The following is a 20,615-nucleotide window of genomic DNA, read 5'->3' as shown; positions in this document are numbered from 1 at the left end:
AAGGGACGTACCAACCAACAAGTGCAGCCAAAGATGCAATAATGTGCAAGTCTGCTGCTGTCAAAGCAGGATAATAATTGGTCCACTGGGTGTGATATTACTATTATTGTTATTTATTATCTTTGATTACACAGTATACATTCTAGAAAAATGGTCAGGACAGATAGCTGATCATTCATCATTAAACGTCTTCGCAAGATTTGCTTTGGTATCCCCGTAAGTAAGTAAGTCCTATGATACTCAGATAGCCCTAACTAGGGGCCTAGCCTATTTTATTTAAGTGTATTTATAGGCCTAGGCCTATACTACTTACTACCAGCAGCCTACCGCCACGCAGACGGCACAGACATGCCTAGACCAGTCCTTAGTCCTAGCTAGCTAGGCCTAGCATAGGCTGTAGCCTAGAGGTAGACCTAGGCCAGGTCGGACAATGAAGTAAGTTTGTCATGGGTATTGCCTATGCTGAAAAATGCAATGTTTTTATTTAGGAAAGCTAATTAACCGGATTCACCCAATACTTGAGAGGAAACATGACGCTAGGCCTAATGCACTTTCGCACAAATACAAGTCAACCCGTACCCATGCCAACCCATACCCACAACTCGTGAATTCGATCCAACTCGGCCACAGTCAACTCGGCCACAAGTTAACTCGACCAGAAGTCAACTCGGCCACAAGTCAACTCGGCCACAAAAAGTTTGGCTACAGTCAACTCGGCCACAAGTCAACTCGGCCACAAGTCAACTCGGCCACAAATCAACTCGGCCACAAGTCAACTCGGCCACAAGTCAACTCGGCCACAAGTCATTTACTGGTACTACACTTTGAAGAGTAATTCATCAAGTATAAAATACTAATTCTTTAAGTATTGCTATACTTATTGTTATTATTATTGCTGTTATTATTGTTGTCATTTTTATTATTGTTGTTTTTATTACCGTTAGTTTTAATATTAATTATTAGTCTTAGCATTAACATTATATATTGTTCAAATTTTTGCTGATATTATTATTACAGTACCATATGAATAATTTTCGATTTTTTATTATTATTATTATTATTATTATTATTATTATTATTATTATTGTTATTATTATTATTATTATTATTTATTAGTCTTAGTATTATTATTTTAATAATAGTAATTTAAAAAGTTATTGTTATTGGTGTTTTATTGATATTTTTCTCATATTATTATTATTATTATTATTATTAATATTATTGTTGTTGTTGTCACCGTTATTACCGATATTATTAACCTATTATTACTAAGTAGGCCTAGTATTATAAATATCATTATTATTATTATTACTAATTAGTATTACTATTATTATAAAAATAAACATATCTTTAATTTATTATTGTTGTATTATTGCTATTATCACCTTCAATATCGTTATTATCACTACCTAGTTATTAAAATTGAAATTTAAATATCGTTATTATTACCATACTAGTATTATTGCTATTAGTATTGTTAAAATAAATATTACTATTAATGTTGTTGTTATCACATTTATTATCATCATAATGACTAATTAGTATTATTAAAGTAAATATTACTAATTTATTATCGTTATTGTTGTTTAGATTGTTGAAGTAGAATGTTGTGAGTAAACAGAAGATGAATACATTACTCTTTTTAATTCATAGGCAATAGCATTCAAATCTCTTTTGGTAGTGTGGTGGTCCTATTTTACTAAAATACACTGTGTACTTTATTTCAATCATATATTGTAGAAAAAGAATTCAAAAACTGAGATTTACATTAAATAACTTGTGGCCGAGTTGACTTGTGGCCGAGTTGGCTGTGGCCGAGTTGACCTGCACCCCGACCTGTACCCGTACACATCTTTGGTTAAACCGAATACAGTGTACACTAACCCGTACCCAAGTTTGATGAATAATATTTTTACTATAATAAAATATTTTGCAAACTGTATTGTATATTTAGATAGTAATCATATTAATTTATATTATGAACGCAAACTTACAGAATACATAATTATCTTTACCGAGCATGCATTAAATTTAAATAAAGAAATTCATGATCGCTGAGGCCTAGACACGTTTGGTCGCGATTAACAGCGTATGGAACACCGATGCACACATGGTGGTTTACTTTTAATGTTCGGAAAGTAATTTTTAAACGGTTTTGTATTTTTAAATAGTTTTTTTGTTTTAGACCTAGTATTGATTTTGGATTTTTTTACGATGCTTGACTATACATAATATTTTATTGTATTTTTTTCAGCATTTTAGTTTTTTACGATTGCTATTGTTTCAGAGAAATTTTAATTACAATAAATTTCAATATAATTTTAGCGTGTTTTTTAGTATAGTTATGTAGCGTTCAATATTGAAAAACAATGTTCTTTTTCTTCTTGCAGTTCCCAGAAGTGAAAAGTCAATTGTAAAATACATAGTTATATTTATCAATTTCTGAATTATTTATAATAAAGGCCTCTGTGTTTTGTTACGGTATTGATGTATTTGTTGAATCAATATACTTTTATATCTGATTTGTAAAATTATACAAATAAAGTTACTGTTACCCACATGTATGCCTGCACTGCCATTGCATCGTCTGCGCCTACTAGTTTTTCTTTTTATACGTTCATTTTTGTCAAAACTATATTATATTTCCACTAATTTGTGTATTTTGATATGATACCAGTAGCAGAGATGATACAAAGTTAATGGTAACATGTGTATGAATTTACAGTAGGTGAATACATGTGACACCTTCACTGCAATCACACATGTTTGCACCACCTAAAAATAGCTAGATTTTTTTTAACATCATCTGACATATTTTCTCTTTGCAGTAATGTGCCCACATTCCTGAAGGTGGCGTACAAAGAATCTTACCCTCAAGAGTAGGTGGGAACCAGTTTGTGGAAAATTTCTTTTCCGATTTTTGTTATAGTTAGTTTCCAGGCAACTAGTACTACTTGAATTGTTCCTGATTGTTAAAAAAAAAGCCCGAAACCCCATTTAATATACATTACTGTATATTAAAACTATATTTTACTATATTTCCATTTATTTGTGTATTTTATAAACATCAGAATATGTATCAAAACAATGTGTCTCAGCCTTCGAATTAAGAGTACTGTGGGAATCTATATTCGTGGGAACGTATATTTCCATAAAAGAAGCCTCAAGTGGCCAATAAATTGTACAGTATGTAATTATAAACTTATTAATAATTTGATATGGAAAATGAATATGAAAATACTATATATTTCCTTTTTCATTTATCATTATACCATTCAGTCTATTTTAATTTCTTTATATGTATCATTTTAAACTAGTCATTAGAACATTTATGGTGAAAGAAATCGAAACGTATCAGAAAAAACAAACTAATCTTTTCACATTACTACACTTATTTTATAAATCTTTTATTTAATAAGCATTAACACAACATCATCAAAATATATATCAATAATAGAAACGTTTCTCAAACCAAGTTAACTTAGTAACCTTCGTTGTTTTTCTATAAAGAAAACTAACAAGTGATACTGTAGTGCTGTATAATAACATAATTATAGTTAGTATAGTTTCGTGTTTAACAAACGGTACTGGTATACTGCATGCTTAGCTACAATATTGTGGTAGATTGCGGTCGCACATTCAGCGATCCATACACTGCGACCGAAATGTGTAACAAAAATAAAATACCATAGAACTGTAGTACATGTACGTGCTGTACCTTATCAGCTTTATTGAAAATAAATACAATATTTAAACATTTATCATCATAACATTGGCTAACAAGTTCTTTTGGGTACGGGTTGACCACAATGACGTGTGTACGGGTTAACCAAACACGTGTATGGGTCGCCAAAAATATGTGTACGGGTTAGCCAAAGTGGGTACAGGTTGGTTTGTGTACGGATTAGCCGACACCCCTTTCGCACCTAGGCTTAATTTTTAATTTTTTTACCTCAATGTTCTCACAGTCACAACATACTGTATAGGCCTAGCCTAATTGTCAAACATGTTCACATGATTCAACTTAAAAGTACTTTTTTCAACAAATAAGTACATCAATTGTATGTTGCTAGCACAACGAGCTGCTGTCATTTAGCAATCAGTAAGAAATTGGCAAAATGGCTGAGTTTACAGTGCAGAGTTTTGTGTTATTAAACATTTATGAAAACTTATTTATATGCATTCGTATGTCATTTCAGATGCGTTATATTCTATGGTGTTGTTTGAAATGAAATTCACATGTACAATAATTACTTTTAAAAAATTAGTAATGATCTAAATGCATACACAGATATGGTATACAAATAGGGCCTTGGCCTATTTAATGGCATAATCCAGCAGAACAACTACCAAAGCCAATGCTAAACGGCGGTTTGATGAACCTCGATACGACAAGAAAGTTAAATAAAAAGATGATATTACATGATGCCACATTTGGTTGTCGGATGTTTCATGGGGAAATTCCAATTCAAATTTATAAGACTGCCCTTTAATTGTTTCAAAATTTAAGAATTGACTCAGGCATTCTGGCAATTTCTTATTGATTGCAACATAGTACAACTCGTTGGGCTAGCAAGCACGGAAACACTGTATCAACCTCTATTTATAAAGGTATCTTCTTTGTTGAAAAATGTACTTTGTTAGTCGTTGAATAATGTAAAAATGTTTGATAATTATATGTTGTGACTGTGAGAAGAACATTGAGGTAAAAAATTTAAGAATTAAAAGTTAGGTGTGAAAGTGTATTAGCAATATTTTGGACCCCTTTCCCCCCCCCCCCCTCCACCTTTTTTTTTATAAGGTAGTTTATAAAATAACTATTTTCATGGACCTAAAAAAGGTTTATTGCTTAGGTCCTAGGCCTATATTCTGCTGCATATTACCTAGCTTTATTTCTTCTCTATTTTGTAGACATACCAACCATGGAGTCAACAAAGAAGCGCAAATGTACTCTACCACCTCCAGTAACCATTTCAAATTTTGATGGTTAGTTGTCAGACATTAATATTTTAGGCTATTAGAAAAAAGTCAGTTAGAACTTTTTACTTCATTACAAAAATGACCACCACTTTACAAATCTACACTGTAAAATAGTATTATAATTCATGAACATCAAGTTCATTTGATTGATGTAATCATTTGTGTGCTATTGGTTTTATCTGTTTTCAATGATTAACAAGCTGGAAAATTCCAGGTGAATATTTTGGTTGAAAATTACATAATGTATGTGCTGTCTGTTTTCTATGTTTTCTGAATTGCCTTCTCCAAGGAATATATATATAGAATTTATGAGCTTGAGCTTTAAATATTATTTACATGTACTGTATGCCTCAAGCTCATTTGATTCATGTAATTCCTTGTGTGATATAGGTTTTATCTATTTTCAATGATTAATAAGCTGAGAAATTCCAGGTGAATATTTTACAGGTGAATTACCTAATGTGTGTTCTGTCTGTGTCTCTGAATTGCCTACAGTGCTCCTGAGTGATACTGTTTTGCTGACATGCGAGTGATTGATGAGTAGCCAATCACAGGATTATTGTTTGTTTACATTTGTATTTCACCACTTGTAATTAGATTTATATAATGTGTTTTGCTTTTAATTTCGTTCAAAATTTGAATTAGATTCAGATCAGAGTTCATCATCTAGTGAAACCTTTGAAGCACAAAGACTTTTGAGAAGAATTCCGAGTGAGATGTGTATGGTTTCATTGTTAGAGGAACTATGTGCCTGTTATGCTAAGGACAGCCGAGAGCAGAGAATTCTCTTCAAGAACCTGAGTGGATACTTGTCAAAGGCCAAGGTGTGTATCCTGTAGCTATATGCAAGCCCTATTCTTTTCTACCAGTATCGAATCTATCTTCTTTTTTTTAAAAATATACAGTAATAATAAATAATTAAATTGATCTATTGCTGTTTAAATGAGTGCCATACTTTGCATTTGTAGTAGCAATTAAGCATCAGGTTGAAAGGTGTACAGCTTCTGAAAGAAAAATAAAAGTAGTGATTGTGTTGTTTGCATTATCATCCTATGTAAAGTTTCTTTGAATTGCAAAAGAATTGATTCTGTATCTAGAAACCTGGACATTGATATTTTCTTCCAGATGATTCCTGTAACAACAACCCAGGATGAGTTTCAACAAGTTAGAACAAACTACCGAATAGCAATTAGGAATTTCCTTTACACTGCATTGGCAGCTTCACATGCCGATCCAGAGGTAAGCTATTCTGTTATAATCAACAAAATTGTAATTGGCTTTAAGCAGGGTTAACAATTCGCTAAACTTGTATTGTAATTTTATTTTACTTAGTGGGTGACATATTTTTTATATTTAGGTTTTAAAAATCATAACCAACAAACTTATCAAGAGAATTAGCTGATGATAAGGGTCAGGAGGTTCTTCAAAATAGATGCAGTGTGGATAAATAATATAACACGTTTCTAAGCCAATAGTTTTATTGATGTCTTCTTAGAATACCTGTTCATTTTGACTATATTATATTTTAAAAGTTTGATAAATATATTATAAATTCACATAATATTAAATTCAAGTATAGGTTCTAATCCAACATTTTTTCTGTATTAATATAGGAAAGATATTTGTCAGTGCCAGCTACTGGTGTTACTGAGCAGATTAGAAAGGCATTTTTGAGAAACCGTAGTCCAGTGTTTTTCCCATCTTTCCTGAATCCAAACTTTCAGAAACAATCGCCTCAGGTGACTTCCAGATACAAAAAAGATTTTGTAGAATTAAAACGTATTGGCAAAGGTGGATTTGGCAGTGTTTACAAGGTAATACAGTATCATACCGTTTATTCATCATCATCATCTTCGTCATCTTCATTGTCATCATCATCAGCAACATCAACTTACCATCATTATCATCAACATCAACCTGACCATCATTATTATCAACTTCAACCTTACTATCATTATCATCAACATCAACTTTATCATTATCATCAGCATCAACCTTACGATCAACCTTACCATCATTATCATCAACATCAACCTGACCATCATTATTATCAACTTCAACCTTATTATCATTATCATCAACATCAACTTTATGATTATCATCATCATCAACCTTACTATCAACCTTACCATCATTATCATCAACATCAACCTTATCATCATCAACATCAACCTTATCATCAGCATCAACCTTACTATCAACGTTTAATCATTATCATCAATATCAACCTTATCATCAGCATCAACCTTATCATCATTATCAAATCGACCTTATCCTTATTAATATCCTCAACATTTAAAAAAGCACATTTTTATAAGTAAATAAAACAATCTAATAACTGTATTTTACGTAGTTATATTTATTGTTTATTGACTGTTTTTCTACTGTTTTCTTTTACATATGCAGGTGCGTAGTATCTTAGATAACCAAGAATATGCAATTAAGAAGATTAAGTTAAAAGGCACCGATAAGGAATTCTACGAGAAAGTAAGTCAACAACATTTTTCCATTAAAGATATATTTAATATTATTTACTGTTTCTTGAAATTCAGAATGCGTTTCCGATGTGCTGAACAGCAGTATCCTTTTCCTGATCGGATCGGTAGGCCTTCGGTTCGGTAGGCCTTCCGATCTGAAAATTTGGATTTGGTGTGAATGAGGCTTGTAAGTTTGTAAAAACTGTTTCTATTTCTGTCTTATTGGGATTTTTGATTAATTCAGCCTTTGGATTCACTTTTTGTAGTATTTTTTGGATTTTATTCTGATAGTTTATCTTTAAATATATACAGGGACACAATATGATGGCGTCGGGTGTAGTACTGCTGCTTGTGTTGTGCAATATATTAATGGTTTTGCCTGTTTACACGGCTTCACCAATAAAAAAATACACAACTACTATTATTTCTCATGCCTGCACACAAGATATGTGTAAGTTGCGGTATCAACGACCAAATCAGGGGTTTAGCCAGAAAAACGAAATAGGCCGTCCAAAATGGAAGCCAGTGGGCGGGGCACTCAGTCTACGGGCGGGCCATGCCCATCTTTGGGAACCCCCACCGAATATAGGTACGAAAACAACGTACATTCAATCAATAAATGTTGTTTTTATCAAAAATTAATTTGATTTAGCTTAAGTTTAATGTAACATTAATAATCTTTATAATTTTAATTATAGATGAGCCAATTTTGGTGAATTAACAGAAACTTTTAATAGAATTCCTTGGAACATCCTTGAATTTACGGATGATGTTAATGAACGTGTTGCTTTATATTATTATCTTGTTGATGCAGCTGTCAGGGACCTTGTTTCCATTACCAAACTACGAACAAAAAGTCCTCCTTGGTTTGACGGCGAACTTCTAAAAGCATTAAAATCAAAAGAATATCATCATAAAATATTATGGACACTGTCTTTAATGGACACAATATCACTCAATGTAACAAATTTAAAATGTGCAATAACAAAATCCTTGACTTAGCTCTGTGCAGTAATACCAATATAATATCTAACATTTTTGTAGGAGAGAATATTTTTGTATCAGATCGTCAATCTATTACATTATCCCTTCAATTTGTAAATAGTAGTAATAATTAATTTTAAAAATAATAATCTTTATAATTTTAATTATAGACGAGCCAATTTTGGTGAATTAACAGAAACTTTTAATAGAATTCCTTGGAACATTCTTGAATTTACGGATGACGTTAATGAACGTGTTGCTTTATATTATTATCTTGTTGATGCAGCTGTCAGGGACCTTGTTTCCATTACCAAACTACGAACGAAAAGTCCTCCTTGGTTTGACTCCGAACTTCTAAAAGCATTAAAATCAAAAGAATATCATCATAAAGTATTGAAAAAATTTCCATCAATAATATCTAAGTAAAATTTCCAGGAGGCCAGAAGAAATTTTAAGACACTATCTAAATTCAAATATGAAACATACTTAGTCTATTTCTTCTGATCTTTGAACAAATCTAAATTTTGCTTCTGCTTTCTCAGACTTTGGCGACATTTCCCAGTGTCTGGCTCTGCCTGAAGCGTATGGTGATGTCCTCCACAACATAAGTGTACACCAAGATGAGGTTGTTAAACTCTTGGGGTGCATCGACACACATAAGGCTGCTGGAAATGATCCAATAAGCAATCAAGTCCTTAAATTTTGTTCATCTTCTTTAGCCCTTCCTATTTCAAGAATATTTAGTTTAAAGTTTAAAGTCGGGTAAATTTCCTGATCAATGGAAAACAGCAAACATTGTCCTGATACATAAGAGTGGTTCTAAGACTGAAGTTTAAAACTATTGACCTATATCGTTACTCCCAACAATATCTAAAATATTTGAAAAAATTATAAACAAACAACTGATAAACCATATTTTTCCCTCAATATCTGAACAACATGGCTTCTTACGCGGTAGATCATGTGAAACGAATCTCGCAACACTAATGTATCCATCCACTCTAGAAAACAATGCAACATCATATAATACTCTGACTTTAGTAAAGCCTTCGATAAATTGCCACATAATTTTTTTGCTTTCTGAACTTAATCAATATGGTGTAAATGGCATTTTGCTTTCTTGGTTTAAAAGTTACCTTAGTGGTCGATTCGGTCAATTCGTGAGAGTGACCCTTGAAGGTGAAACATCAAACTTACTTCCTGTCTTCTCTGAAGTGCTACAAGGCTCAATTTTAGGACCCCTTTTTGTTCAATATTTTTGTGAACGATATACCCAACCTTTTTGAAAATTCCAGCTGCCTTATGTTTGCCAATGACTTCAAGATATATAAAATAATTTCCACCATTGAGGACTCGCATGCACTTCAGGCCGACCTTGACAAACTCGGACAGTGAATTACCAATTGGAAAATGTCGCTAAAATCTGAGAAATGCAAAGTACTCTCAAAAGTAAACCAATTAATTTTGTTTACCTGTAATATTGTTTCTAATATCTATCTTAATGTCCCTGTTCATAGACTTCGTTCTAAACCTATTTTAAATGTATAATTTTCACGTGTTAATATTTTTAAAAATGGTATTTTTTGTAGACTGTCTTTGCTTTATAATAATTGTGTTTGTGATAATCTTAAATTTGATATTTTTCATTGTAGTTTTTCTAAGTTTAAGTTTGTTACATTCAAGTCTTTTAAATACTCTTGATTGTATTTTTAAATAATTTTGGCTTTTTACTAATGTTGTGTAAGTTTTATACTGTATATTTTATATTTCCATCCTGTAATTGGTGTATACACTGTCAGATGTACAATAAATAAATAAATCTCAACAGTTAAATTGATTTCAAGACAGTGACCAATTCAGCTGATCTTGCATATTTGTAATCATTTAATTTATTTTCATGCTCGTAGGTAATACGTGAAGTTATCCTCTTAGCACGTATGCAGCATCCAAACATAGTAAGATACAATACAGCTTGGATAGACCACCAGCCTTCACAATCAACTCCCAGGAACTGTCTACCAGCCATAGAGTAAGTACAGTATTGTTTTCCTGCATGCTTGATGAGCTTGTCATGTACTTGTACTTTAAACTGGTCCTCCTGCTGCTGGTTCCATAATCACACATGCTGCAATGTACACATCATTGCCTTCATTTTATTATGCCTACCCACTGCTTTACATTTACTCTTGCTTATGTAGTTCGATGTAGACTACCTCGTACAGTAATTTCCTTCTCCTATGAGCAAGTCGAGTGGCCGACCGGTAATGTGGTGGCAAAGCTAACTACAGCCTTAAGATCTGCACTGGTTTGAGCCGCTCCTTTCCCAGGGTACAGTTGGTAGAACCAAGTCTTCTCTGCTTTTGAGATACCCATTAGACTGGTGTCAGCTACTCTCATATGTTCATTAAAACATGATCTGTATGGACCAGTACACCAGGGTAATACCCTACTCATCCCAACAGATGAACAAAAAATAACTCCATTGTTTATACAAATAAATAATCGGTTTCTTCCAGGTTTAATCGTCAAGAAAGCTCTTCCAGTGACGATGTTGATAACGAGGATTGCTGCAAACCAATTTCTTCAGACTTTGTGCTTGCAAGCTGCAGCATCAAAGAAATTACTGATGAAATTATTGAAGAAGATTTAGAATTTCATCGTGATCCAACTATAGAGGAGGAAATTGATGAGAGTGATGTGGAGTTTAAGTTTGAATCTGATACATATGAATCTGAAGTGCACATACATTCCAACACCAAAATCTCATCAAGACAATCTACCACAGTTTTGAACTCTGAAAACTTTCAGTTAACCAGTGATGAACAAATGGAAACATATGAATTTACAGATGTCACTACATCAGCAACTGAAGAGTATTTTTCATCAAAACAAACAGAGAGCATACATTTATGTGGTAGATTTAGCTCGTATAATGTATTGAGATCCAATAATGGGAGTTACTCTGAGCATATTGAATCTCAAATGGATTTGACAGATGGTGCAAGTAATGGGAATTTAGCATTTAAGAAGACAGATAATTTCCATAGCTTGAGTAGCACTGCTTGTTTAGGCACAAGGAAAGAGGAACGGGAAAGAAAGCATGAGGATCATGATAATCCTTCAGAATTTGAGGTGGGTGGTAATTTATATTACACTCTGATCTCGATCACCTTTGTGTAATGAATGAATTTAGCAGCTACAGTTTTTTAATGCTTAATGTGCTGTCCTGCCAAGGGCTTGGGTTCAGTTCTGCATAAATGAAGACTTGATTATTTTACTGTCTGTGTACTATATTTTAGAGATACATAAGAATGCAATAAAAAACATTGAAGGATCAAAGTTGTTGACTAAGAGCCAATTTACAGATCTATGCAATTAATATATAGTATTGGTAATACTCTTACAAACAAGGCAGCTCATGTGAAGATATCCCGTTACTATGTAGACTTAAAAATTCATTACCCTGGGATTGGAATGCCAGCAGCTTAAGTACCATACCAAGCTACACCACCACTTTTATTTTATTTCTATTGTATTTAAAATTGTTATTACATCCACATTGTAATATTTTATTTGAGTTATTTAAACATGGATACGTTTTCTATGTTCTGTGTACAATCTGTGTTGATATCTTCATTGCTTATCTTAAGCTTTAGGTGAGACCTTTTGTATACCTTGTATACCCACCGCCCACCAATAATGATTATTTCAAATAAAAATAAAATTTTATTTTTTGCCAATTAGCATACCCGACGCCATAAAAAATGGAAATTTCTGGAAAATATATAAGCTTTTCTTTATTTTTATTACGCCCGCCTCTGCCTTGAAATCTCCAAAAATAAGATATGTATATTTCTTCCTAATTATATAAATTTAAAGCATTTAACCATCCCATTAATACACTGTTTATATTCACCAATGACATTTTATTTTTATTTTCTGGATGTTTTTGGCAAAACTATTTGCTAAATAAGAAACCACAATTGTATTTTAATTTTTTTCCCATCCTCCTCGATCTTTAAAAAAATAAGTTTGCGAAATAAGGAATTGAAAAGTCTTGCCTTAGTGGTGGTTAACACATGTGCAGTTAACACATGTTTTTATTGTTTTTTTGTTTTATAGAATTCAAAAGTTATTTTGTATATCCAGATGGAGCTGTGTAGTAGAACTTTATGTGACTGGTTAGAAGAGAGGAATGATCGAGATCCAGCAACAGGATGTGGTATGATTTTTTTTTTTTTTTTCTGTCCAAAAAGAGCAATTACTTTGCACATTTATCAGTGCATGTTAAAGTCTGGTCTCCGTATAATCGTTACACTGTCCCTACAGTGTTTTCAGTGCAATGGTTGTGCTACGTAGCAGTCACTAACGCAATAGGGAAGACTCCCCAATTTGATTGACCAATCAGCATCACCAAAGGCTGTCAGCAATAGAGTGTAGCGATTGTATGGAAACCAAACTTATAAAATGTTTGTCAGTGCTAGTTGTTATGAAAACTTAATGATAAGCCTGCATTAATCATCCCATGCTTCTTTAGAATGTAAACATCCTACATTCTCATCCTGTGATTAGCTGTGCTGCTACAAACAGCCTTTGACTGATTTATTGACTTATTAATTGTTTAATTATTTAATGATTGATAGATAGATTGTTAATTGTTTATTTCAAATGGTCACTCATGTTTCTTTATTGGAAAACCCCACATTTTTTCATTCAGATGTTTTCTCTATTGTGGATGAGTCAGTTAACCAAGCAGTTTTCAAACAGATGGCAGAAGGCATCAGCTATATACATTCAAAGAATTTCCTGCATAGAGATCTGAAAGTAAGTTGTGCATTAAGACTTACCATTTTGTCTTGGGTATAAATCCACCTTGTATGTAGGCCCACCTCAATTGTAGATACAATGTAATTTAATTTGTTTTTCTGTAGCCCAAAAATATCTTCCTCGCTGGTCCTGAGAAGGCATTGCACATTTGCATCGGTGATTTTGGATTAGCGCGTGAACAGGAACAGAGAGGTGCAATGACACCTACTGCAACACTTGATCGCCAACTTCGTAAGTATTCATTTTATTTGCTGCCAAACAAAACAGTAGCATGGACCCACTATGTTTCCCAAACTGATTTGTTTATCATAAAGGTTTAGCATGGGAATATAAAAGGCAATCTACCAATAGGTCAACTGACACAAATATCTAACAACACCTCCTACTCGCCCTGCATCTCTACCTCCCTCAACATCTCCATATATTATCACTGACAGATCTCATCTCTTTACACCACTGTTGCCCCTCAAGCACATCAGTATAAAGTATCATTCATCATAGACAAGTGCATTCAATACAAAAATACTATATCTAGACATAAGAATGTTGATCACAGTGTAATTTGTGTGTAGCCATACGACTGTACATGAGAATGCTGATCAAAAATGAAGCTGCTGACAGCGATTGTCAACCTTTAGATGGTTTAGCCCAGTAATAAAAAGCCTGATAACAGGGTAATGTTTTAAGTAATCGTTTTGCAGGTGAGGTTGTGATGATCCCTGATGACAAACTAACAACTGACATCGGCACATCAACTTATGCATCACCTGAGCAGCTGTGTGACACAATGTATGATCATAAGGTAAATATATTTGGTGCTTGTGCATTTATATATTATATGATGATGATATGACCTGCAAGCTGTGATTGAGGGGTCGTGATCGTTATTGCGAGAATTCATCATTGTATTTTTGTTGGATAAATGTCACCTTTGCAAATTTACCTTAAGCATTAACAATCAATGTGCTGTAGTTAGCTTTTCAGTTCCTTTAAAGCAAGAAAATTATGACCATGCTAAATACTACTTATATGCATTTCTGATATTGCTATGATAATTTTTTTTTTGTTGGTGAATTTTTATTTCATTGATCATGACCAGTTACCTCGTATCCATTTCACCAATAGAAATGTTAAGGTTAGTCACATTGGAAAACTGTCTATTAAAAGAGCAGGTACTTACTTCCCCTTCATAATTATCCATCTCCCCCCCCCCCACATCCCCAACCCACCTGAATGCCTCCTGAGTAAAGCCCAACTGAAACTGACTACAGTGTTTACTTTAAATGAATTTATTTTTATTCCAGTCTGACATGTACAGTTTAGGTATAATATGCTATGAATTGTACCACCCATTCAAGAGCCAGATGGAAAGATCAAAATGCCTTACAGCCCTGAGAAAGGGGAATGTTGCAGATGAGATACAGACCAGGTGGCCACATGAGGTACAGTATTCTCTTATGATGTTACTGTTTTAGGTTTCTGTAACAATATGCACTATTATACTTTTATTGTGATTTTTCTGGTGGATTATAATTATAGTGGTCAAGCAAGTTTGATATTGATAGATGTATGTACTACTTATACCTGTAAAATTTGTGGAATTGCCCATTTATTATATTTTGCTATTGATGCTAATGACTTTTCACATAAGAATCAATTATTGGTTTTTTGTAGTTCACTGTCATTGAACAATTAACATCTAAAGAACCACACAGACGGCCAAGTGCAGAGGAATTGAAGGACAAGCTTTCTATGTCGAAGGATGAGGTAATCCACTCTATTTTCTGCTCCCTGTTGCATAGATTTTGTTGTATTTTTCAAATTTCAAATTATAACCAGTAGATGAAAGCAGTACTCTCAGACTATAGCCAGATACGCACAGTGTTGGCCAAAAATTCCATCCACCTGATTCCCCGGTCTGTGTAAACGCTTGACAACTGTTGATTGTCAGTGACAGTCTAAACTTTTATTGAAACAATTCGTTGTTGTGTTGTCCATGCAATCATGTCCTCGGTCGTTGCAAGGTCTGCCTGCCTTTCAGGGCCATATTCTGTCTTTCAGGGCCATATTCTGCCTTTCAGGGCCATATTCATGTTACGTTTGTCTTTGAAAATCAATATCCTTTTATTCTCATGGGGACAGTAGGTACAGAAGCACACACCTCCCCCCCCCCCCAACCAACCCACACACACACATGGACAGAGAGAAATGTAGATAAAGATTTCTTCAGCACACACCTCCCCCCCCCCCCAACCAACCCACACACACACATGGACAGAGAGAAATGTAGATAAAGATTTCTTCCCTGAGCACACTTGAAAATTTTGTGATTCAAACCTTAAACTCTGTGCCAACTGCCTATTCCTTATTTTATTCATCAATGAAATGTATCGAAATCAAAAGATTTTATTTTCATTTTCAGGTGATAAAATCTTTAAAGAAGGAGCTAATAGAAAGAAATCAGCAGCTTAAAGAAAAAGATGATGTTATCGAAAATTTGCGATTAGAATTAAGTAGAATGAGATCACTCAAACAAAACTGAAATTACAATAACAAAGAGTCACATTGACATCAATATTTGGACCAGCAGCTGCATTGATGATGATAGTGATTTTGATGATCTGATAATTATGATTATGATAATGATGTGTTCATAATAATGATTAGATAAATGAATGAATGAGTGAATGAATGAATTTATAAATTTCGGAATTGCAATATGTATTGCTATTATATAAAACTGCTATTTTTTATTCATGGATGAATGAATGAATGAATAAATAATGATTGAGTAGATAGATGAATGGGTGGGTGAGTGAGTGAGTGAATGGGTGAATAAATGAACGAATGAATGAATGAATTATTTAAATAATGAATGTATAACTGAGTGGGTGAACGAATAAACAAATGAATTTAATAATTGCAGTATGGTATGTTAAATGGAACAATGCCACTTAGTTTTCAAATATACATTTATTTTTCAAGGTGCTAAAGTGCCAATGAGAGATAACGCCTCTTATTTATTATAATAAACTGAATTTATAAGGAATTGATCTTTATTTTATGTACTTTTGTTTAAATTACCGAATTCATTTGAATAAACACCCCAGGGCATTTATTGTTTAGAAGGGGTTTTGAGGGGCGTATATTTGAGGGAGGTGTTCATTCTTTCTGTGAGTAAAATGGATATGTATGTACTGTACTCATATAAACGCCCCTTAATTTCACTCTAAATGTGGAACTACAACACATAATTACCGTCAAAAAGTGTTATTGCATTGTGGACAACATTTTCTGAAATTCCACCACTCTTGAACAAAATCCTGGCGAGAGGGCTCTGATGATCATGAAGACTTACTGATTACAACTAGATTAGAAAAAGTATAATTCTACTGGAGTAGAATATTAACAGGATATATTGAGAATTATGTTGCTTCTGTTTGTTTTGTTTAATAATAATAATAATAATAATAATAATATTTATTTGGCATCAAAAAGACATGTTACAGTATTGCCAGGAAAGAGAATGGGCATAAACCCGAACAAGAAAAACTTGCACTCTTATCCAACATCTTAACTACAAATTAACAGCTCAAATTAAAAACATCAAATTAACAACAACAATAATTCAACAACAACAACAAAATTACCTTTAACCAATCAACTGCAAAAACAGTAACAAACAACAGAAATAAACAAAGAAAATGTAAAGGAGGGAAAAACAAAAAGCAACAAAAAAGAGGATATTATTGATCCATAAACGTTTATTTGAGGAAAAAATTAACGCCCCGGAGCATTTATTCGAGGGAGCCATTTATTCCAAATTTGTTATGCTCTGGAGGGGGTGTTTATTCGAGGTGGGGTTTATTCAAAGCGGGGTGTTTATTCGAATAAGTACGGTATGTAAGACACAAAGTGTTATTAGTTGTGAATAGACAGGTATTCATTCGAAATGTAAATTTACTTTCATTGTGCGATTTTCATTAAATCCATTAAAAGGTGTTTTTTACAATCTGTCAGGGCTTGTTTTATTATAATAAAAGTGTTAATGATGTGGTGACATCTGTGGGGCGGGTGTCAGAGGGTGACAAGAACTCACTCCTTGGTCCAACAGCACTTGAGATCTTCGAAGTAAAAATATTAATTGGCCGATAAAACCAAAGCTATTGTGATTGCAATTCGAAGTATTGTGATTTAAAAACTTGGCCAACTTGAAAAAGTTATTTTACGATATTTTAAAGACATATTTAGGAAATCCAAACATGTTCTTTATGATATGACGCCCAAAAGGATGGTCTACAACGTTTTTCTTCCAGATTTGTGCAGGCCTCTGGGTGGTACATTGTAACAAACATGTTCTTACTTAAGTATATGATTATGTTAATAATTGACGGGTCTTGTGTATCTTGTAAAACAATTCCACTCACTAAGAAGGATACAAATTCAATGGAATTTGTTTCATACTACCTTAAGACTGATATATATACAGTAATATTTTCGGGATTTTATTATTTGAAATAATCCTGATTAACAATTGAGATTATTATCGACGAGTTATGTCAGTCGAATGTTGTGCAACTCCAATAGCCTCAAATACAGTAGTACATTAATAATATTCACTCGATGGAGCAATTTGCTAATTGTATTAATTATTTTCATTATAAGTATTCACTGTTTTTAACATTTTTACATACAGCTGCGATTCAAGTAGAAACAATCTCACTCATCAGCAATTCTTTTCATGATATAATAATAATAATAATGTCGTTCTTATATAGCGCCTAATGCCTTAACAAAGCCTCTAAGCGCTTCACATTATTACCCCGGTCATTGGATCAAACACATATGGAACACATTAAACACTAAATGAAATTATTAAATTAAATTATATCTCCATAATATTGCGGCTAGTAATCAGCGCAGTGTTGGAACCTACCAGGTACCCACTTGTACTCCTGGGTGGAGAGGGGCAACCGTAGATAAAGTGCCTTGCCCAAGGACACAAGCGATTTGCACAGCGAGAGGTTCGAACCCCCGACCTCGAGGTTGGGAGTCCAAGCCACAACCGATGCGCCAACCACTTCTTCAAAAACTTCACACACGTACGCGTGCCCACGCCCATAGATACGCCACTGGAATTTAAGCGCTTGAATTTTGTTGGATTTTCTGTATTTATTTATACACATTCATGCATTCTACAAGATGTTAATGATCATATCATTTGAGTAAAGAGTATATATTGTATGGACACTGATTTAGTAGGGCTCTGCAATCATCGAACATTAGTTTGCGATTTACGTAGACCTACAAGGTCTTTAGATTAATATTATTTATTTATACACCTATTATTAGTATCACTATGATATCAAATTCATTATTCATAGTATCACTATGATATCAAATTCATTATTGAATTCAATATTTTTACGTTACATTTACATCATAACTTGATTACTAGTATCTGTCTAATGGTTTGGGCGTGGTCGCGACCTACGTTGTGAGAAAAACCATTCATAAAATGTGGCCGCGGTGATTCCACCTAGGATGGGTGCCAGCCAGTAGATCTGAAAAGAAGAGTTTATTTCATGTTACACTCTATTATTATTTATATTCATTGAAAGTATTTAGCACACACACTGTTGCAGGTACCAATCAGATATATTGAAATCCGGATAGTTATGGCAGTTAGGCCTAATCATTATGGCATCATTGTGATAGTGGTGCATAAGAGTTTTGGCATGGATTGGATTGGATGGGAATTGAACCGGGGACCTAGAAATCAGTGCACACACAGTGGCTACCACCAGATTAGCCGACTGAGCTTAGCTGCTCTTAATTTGCCGAGCAAAACAAATATAATTTAGAATCAGCTAATATCACCTTGTTTCCCAGCTAGCGCCCCTTATCTAATTTCCCCCACCAACTTTACCTTCGCTCCTTCCACTCAAATAACCCCTCCTATGCCATGCATAGAGAGGAGCTTAGCTCAGTCAGCTAGTCTGGTGGTAGCCACTGTGCAGCGATGGGAATTGAACCGTGGAGATCTCTAGGTCCCCGGTTCAATTCCCATCTCTGCCTATCCTTGTGTTTCAGCTGGAGGGCTGAAATACAATTTGATATAGCGCACCGTCTTTCGGATGAGACGAAAAAACTTCTTCGGAAAAGAATAGGGGATTCTCCCGGTGTACTGCTCAACCAGAAGGACCCCACTGGAAGTGTCTTCTTATAGAATTACGTGGGCTATCCTTGGTGTTTACACCGAATAAATCCAACCCAATACAATCCAATTTCCAGTTAGGGGATGTGACGTGCCGCACTTCACACACGTACGCGTGCCCACGCCCATAGATACGCCACTGGAATTTAAGCGCTTGAATTTTGTTGGATTTTCTGTATTTATTTATACACATTCATGCATTCTACAAGATGTTAATGATCATATCATTTGAGTAAAGAGTATATATTGTATGGACACTGATTTAGTAGGGCTCTGCAATCATCGAACATTAGTTTGCGATTTACGTAGACCTACAAGGTCTTTAGATTAATATTATTTATTTATACACCTATTATTAGTATCACTATTATTATTAATGATGTCATCTTTCAAACTCACCCAGTGATCAGTGAAGTTGCCTTGTAGTGCTGCCGTACCAAAGGAACGCGCTGGGTTCATACTTGCCCCTGTGTATGGAAACTAAATGAACAAGACGCTAAGATGTTATTTTTACGAATGATAATAAATAACATTTTTAGCTGGCTTATCTGTGGCAGCCACACAGGCGTATTATCATGATTATTAGGCCTACTATTATTATTATTAATACAAATAATAAGAATCATGTGACCTATCAGGTACACCCTGAGGCTATTATTTTTGATGTTCCAGCATTTAAGCTTAATTACAACTTACAGAAGTAAAGTAAAATTAGTCCATATTCGTTAAACTGTATCATTTTAGTCTGGATATATAGCCTAGTAGGTAAAACATGGATATGGATTTTATTGTGACCACTAAACACAATCACAATGTCGATTAAAAATAATTTGTATCAGATTACTACTGTATAATGCTTGTTCAATTAAATTTATCTAAATCATTTTTATTCATCATTGTATACTCATTGTTTGTAAATGTCTATTCTATTTCTTTGATATTATTCTCTGGATAAACCTACTGGTATATTATGGTTGTACTTATGCAGGTAGTTTTGATTCTCGTATCCTTTAATGAATTTAATATAGTAGGAAACTTATAACGATGACATGCGTTTATAAATAGGCTGTTTCGTATTTCATATCATTCTATTTCTTTGTCTCAAAGCTACAAATGTGCAGTACTATATA

General features: G+C 33.6%; 2 protein-coding genes across 5 annotated transcripts in view; one reads left to right on the top strand and one right to left on the bottom strand.

Moving 5' to 3' along the window:
• The first annotated feature begins 17 nt into the window (after window positions 1-17).
• On the top strand, window positions 18-14,758 carry LOC117124066 (eukaryotic translation initiation factor 2-alpha kinase 1-like). Of its 4 annotated transcripts, none has more exons than XM_033270194.1 (14): window positions 18-216; window positions 2,829-2,879; window positions 4,912-4,986; window positions 5,626-5,804; window positions 6,106-6,219; window positions 6,594-6,794; window positions 7,387-7,467; window positions 10,349-10,470; window positions 10,958-11,573; window positions 12,564-12,663; window positions 13,159-13,265; window positions 13,373-13,499; window positions 13,970-14,070; window positions 14,573-14,758. In XM_033270194.1, the coding sequence occupies exons 3-14, from the start codon at window positions 4,923-4,925 to the stop codon at window positions 14,741-14,743; spliced, it is 1,983 nt and encodes a 660-aa protein (XP_033126085.1). In that variant the 5' UTR covers window positions 18-216; window positions 2,829-2,879; window positions 4,912-4,922; the 3' UTR covers window positions 14,744-14,758. The 4 variants fall into 4 exon arrangements, with proteins under 4 accessions (XP_033126085.1, XP_033126086.1, XP_033126083.1 ...); XM_033270195.1 differs by having other exon boundaries at window positions 18-220; XM_033270192.1 differs by lacking the exon at window positions 2,829-2,879.
• A 2,993-nt stretch (window positions 14,759-17,751) lies between these two features.
• LOC117124055 (aquaporin AQPAn.G-like) overlaps window positions 17,752-20,615 on the bottom strand; it is a 3,800-nt gene continuing 936 nt past the window's right edge. The window contains exons 2-4 of the mRNA XM_033270181.1: window positions 19,885-19,965; window positions 18,665-18,832; window positions 17,752-18,014 (exon numbers count right to left, since the gene is read on the bottom strand). Coding sequence (XP_033126072.1) covers window positions 18,734-18,832; window positions 19,885-19,965 — 180 coding nt within the window. The 3' untranslated portion in view covers window positions 17,752-18,014; window positions 18,665-18,733. The remainder of the gene's footprint in view (window positions 18,015-18,664; window positions 18,833-19,884; window positions 19,966-20,615) is intronic.

This window comes from Anneissia japonica, unplaced genomic scaffold, assembly GCF_011630105.1.
Source record: "Anneissia japonica isolate Jap-2015-1 unplaced genomic scaffold, ASM1163010v1 scaffold522_len1101056_cov227, whole genome shotgun sequence".
NCBI classification, from domain to species: Eukaryota; Metazoa; Echinodermata; class Crinoidea; order Comatulida; family Comatulidae; genus Anneissia; species Anneissia japonica.
The sequence above is the reverse complement of the archived record's forward strand: the minus strand, read 5'-3'. Positions and strand labels throughout refer to the sequence as shown.

Bases quoted from the DNA above. Each gene is read 5' to 3' on its own strand.
- LOC117124066 (XM_033270192.1), top strand. From the start codon at position 4,923: ATGGAGTCAACAAAGAAGCGCAAATGTACTCTACCACCTCCAGTAACC. The intron at 5,805-6,105 runs GTGTGTATCCTG...ATTTTCTTCCAG, and splicing joins GATACTTGTCAAAGGCCAAG to ATGATTCCTGTAACAACAAC. The intron at 6,220-6,593 runs GTAAGCTATTCT...GTATTAATATAG, and splicing joins CTTCACATGCCGATCCAGAG to GAAAGATATTTGTCAGTGCC.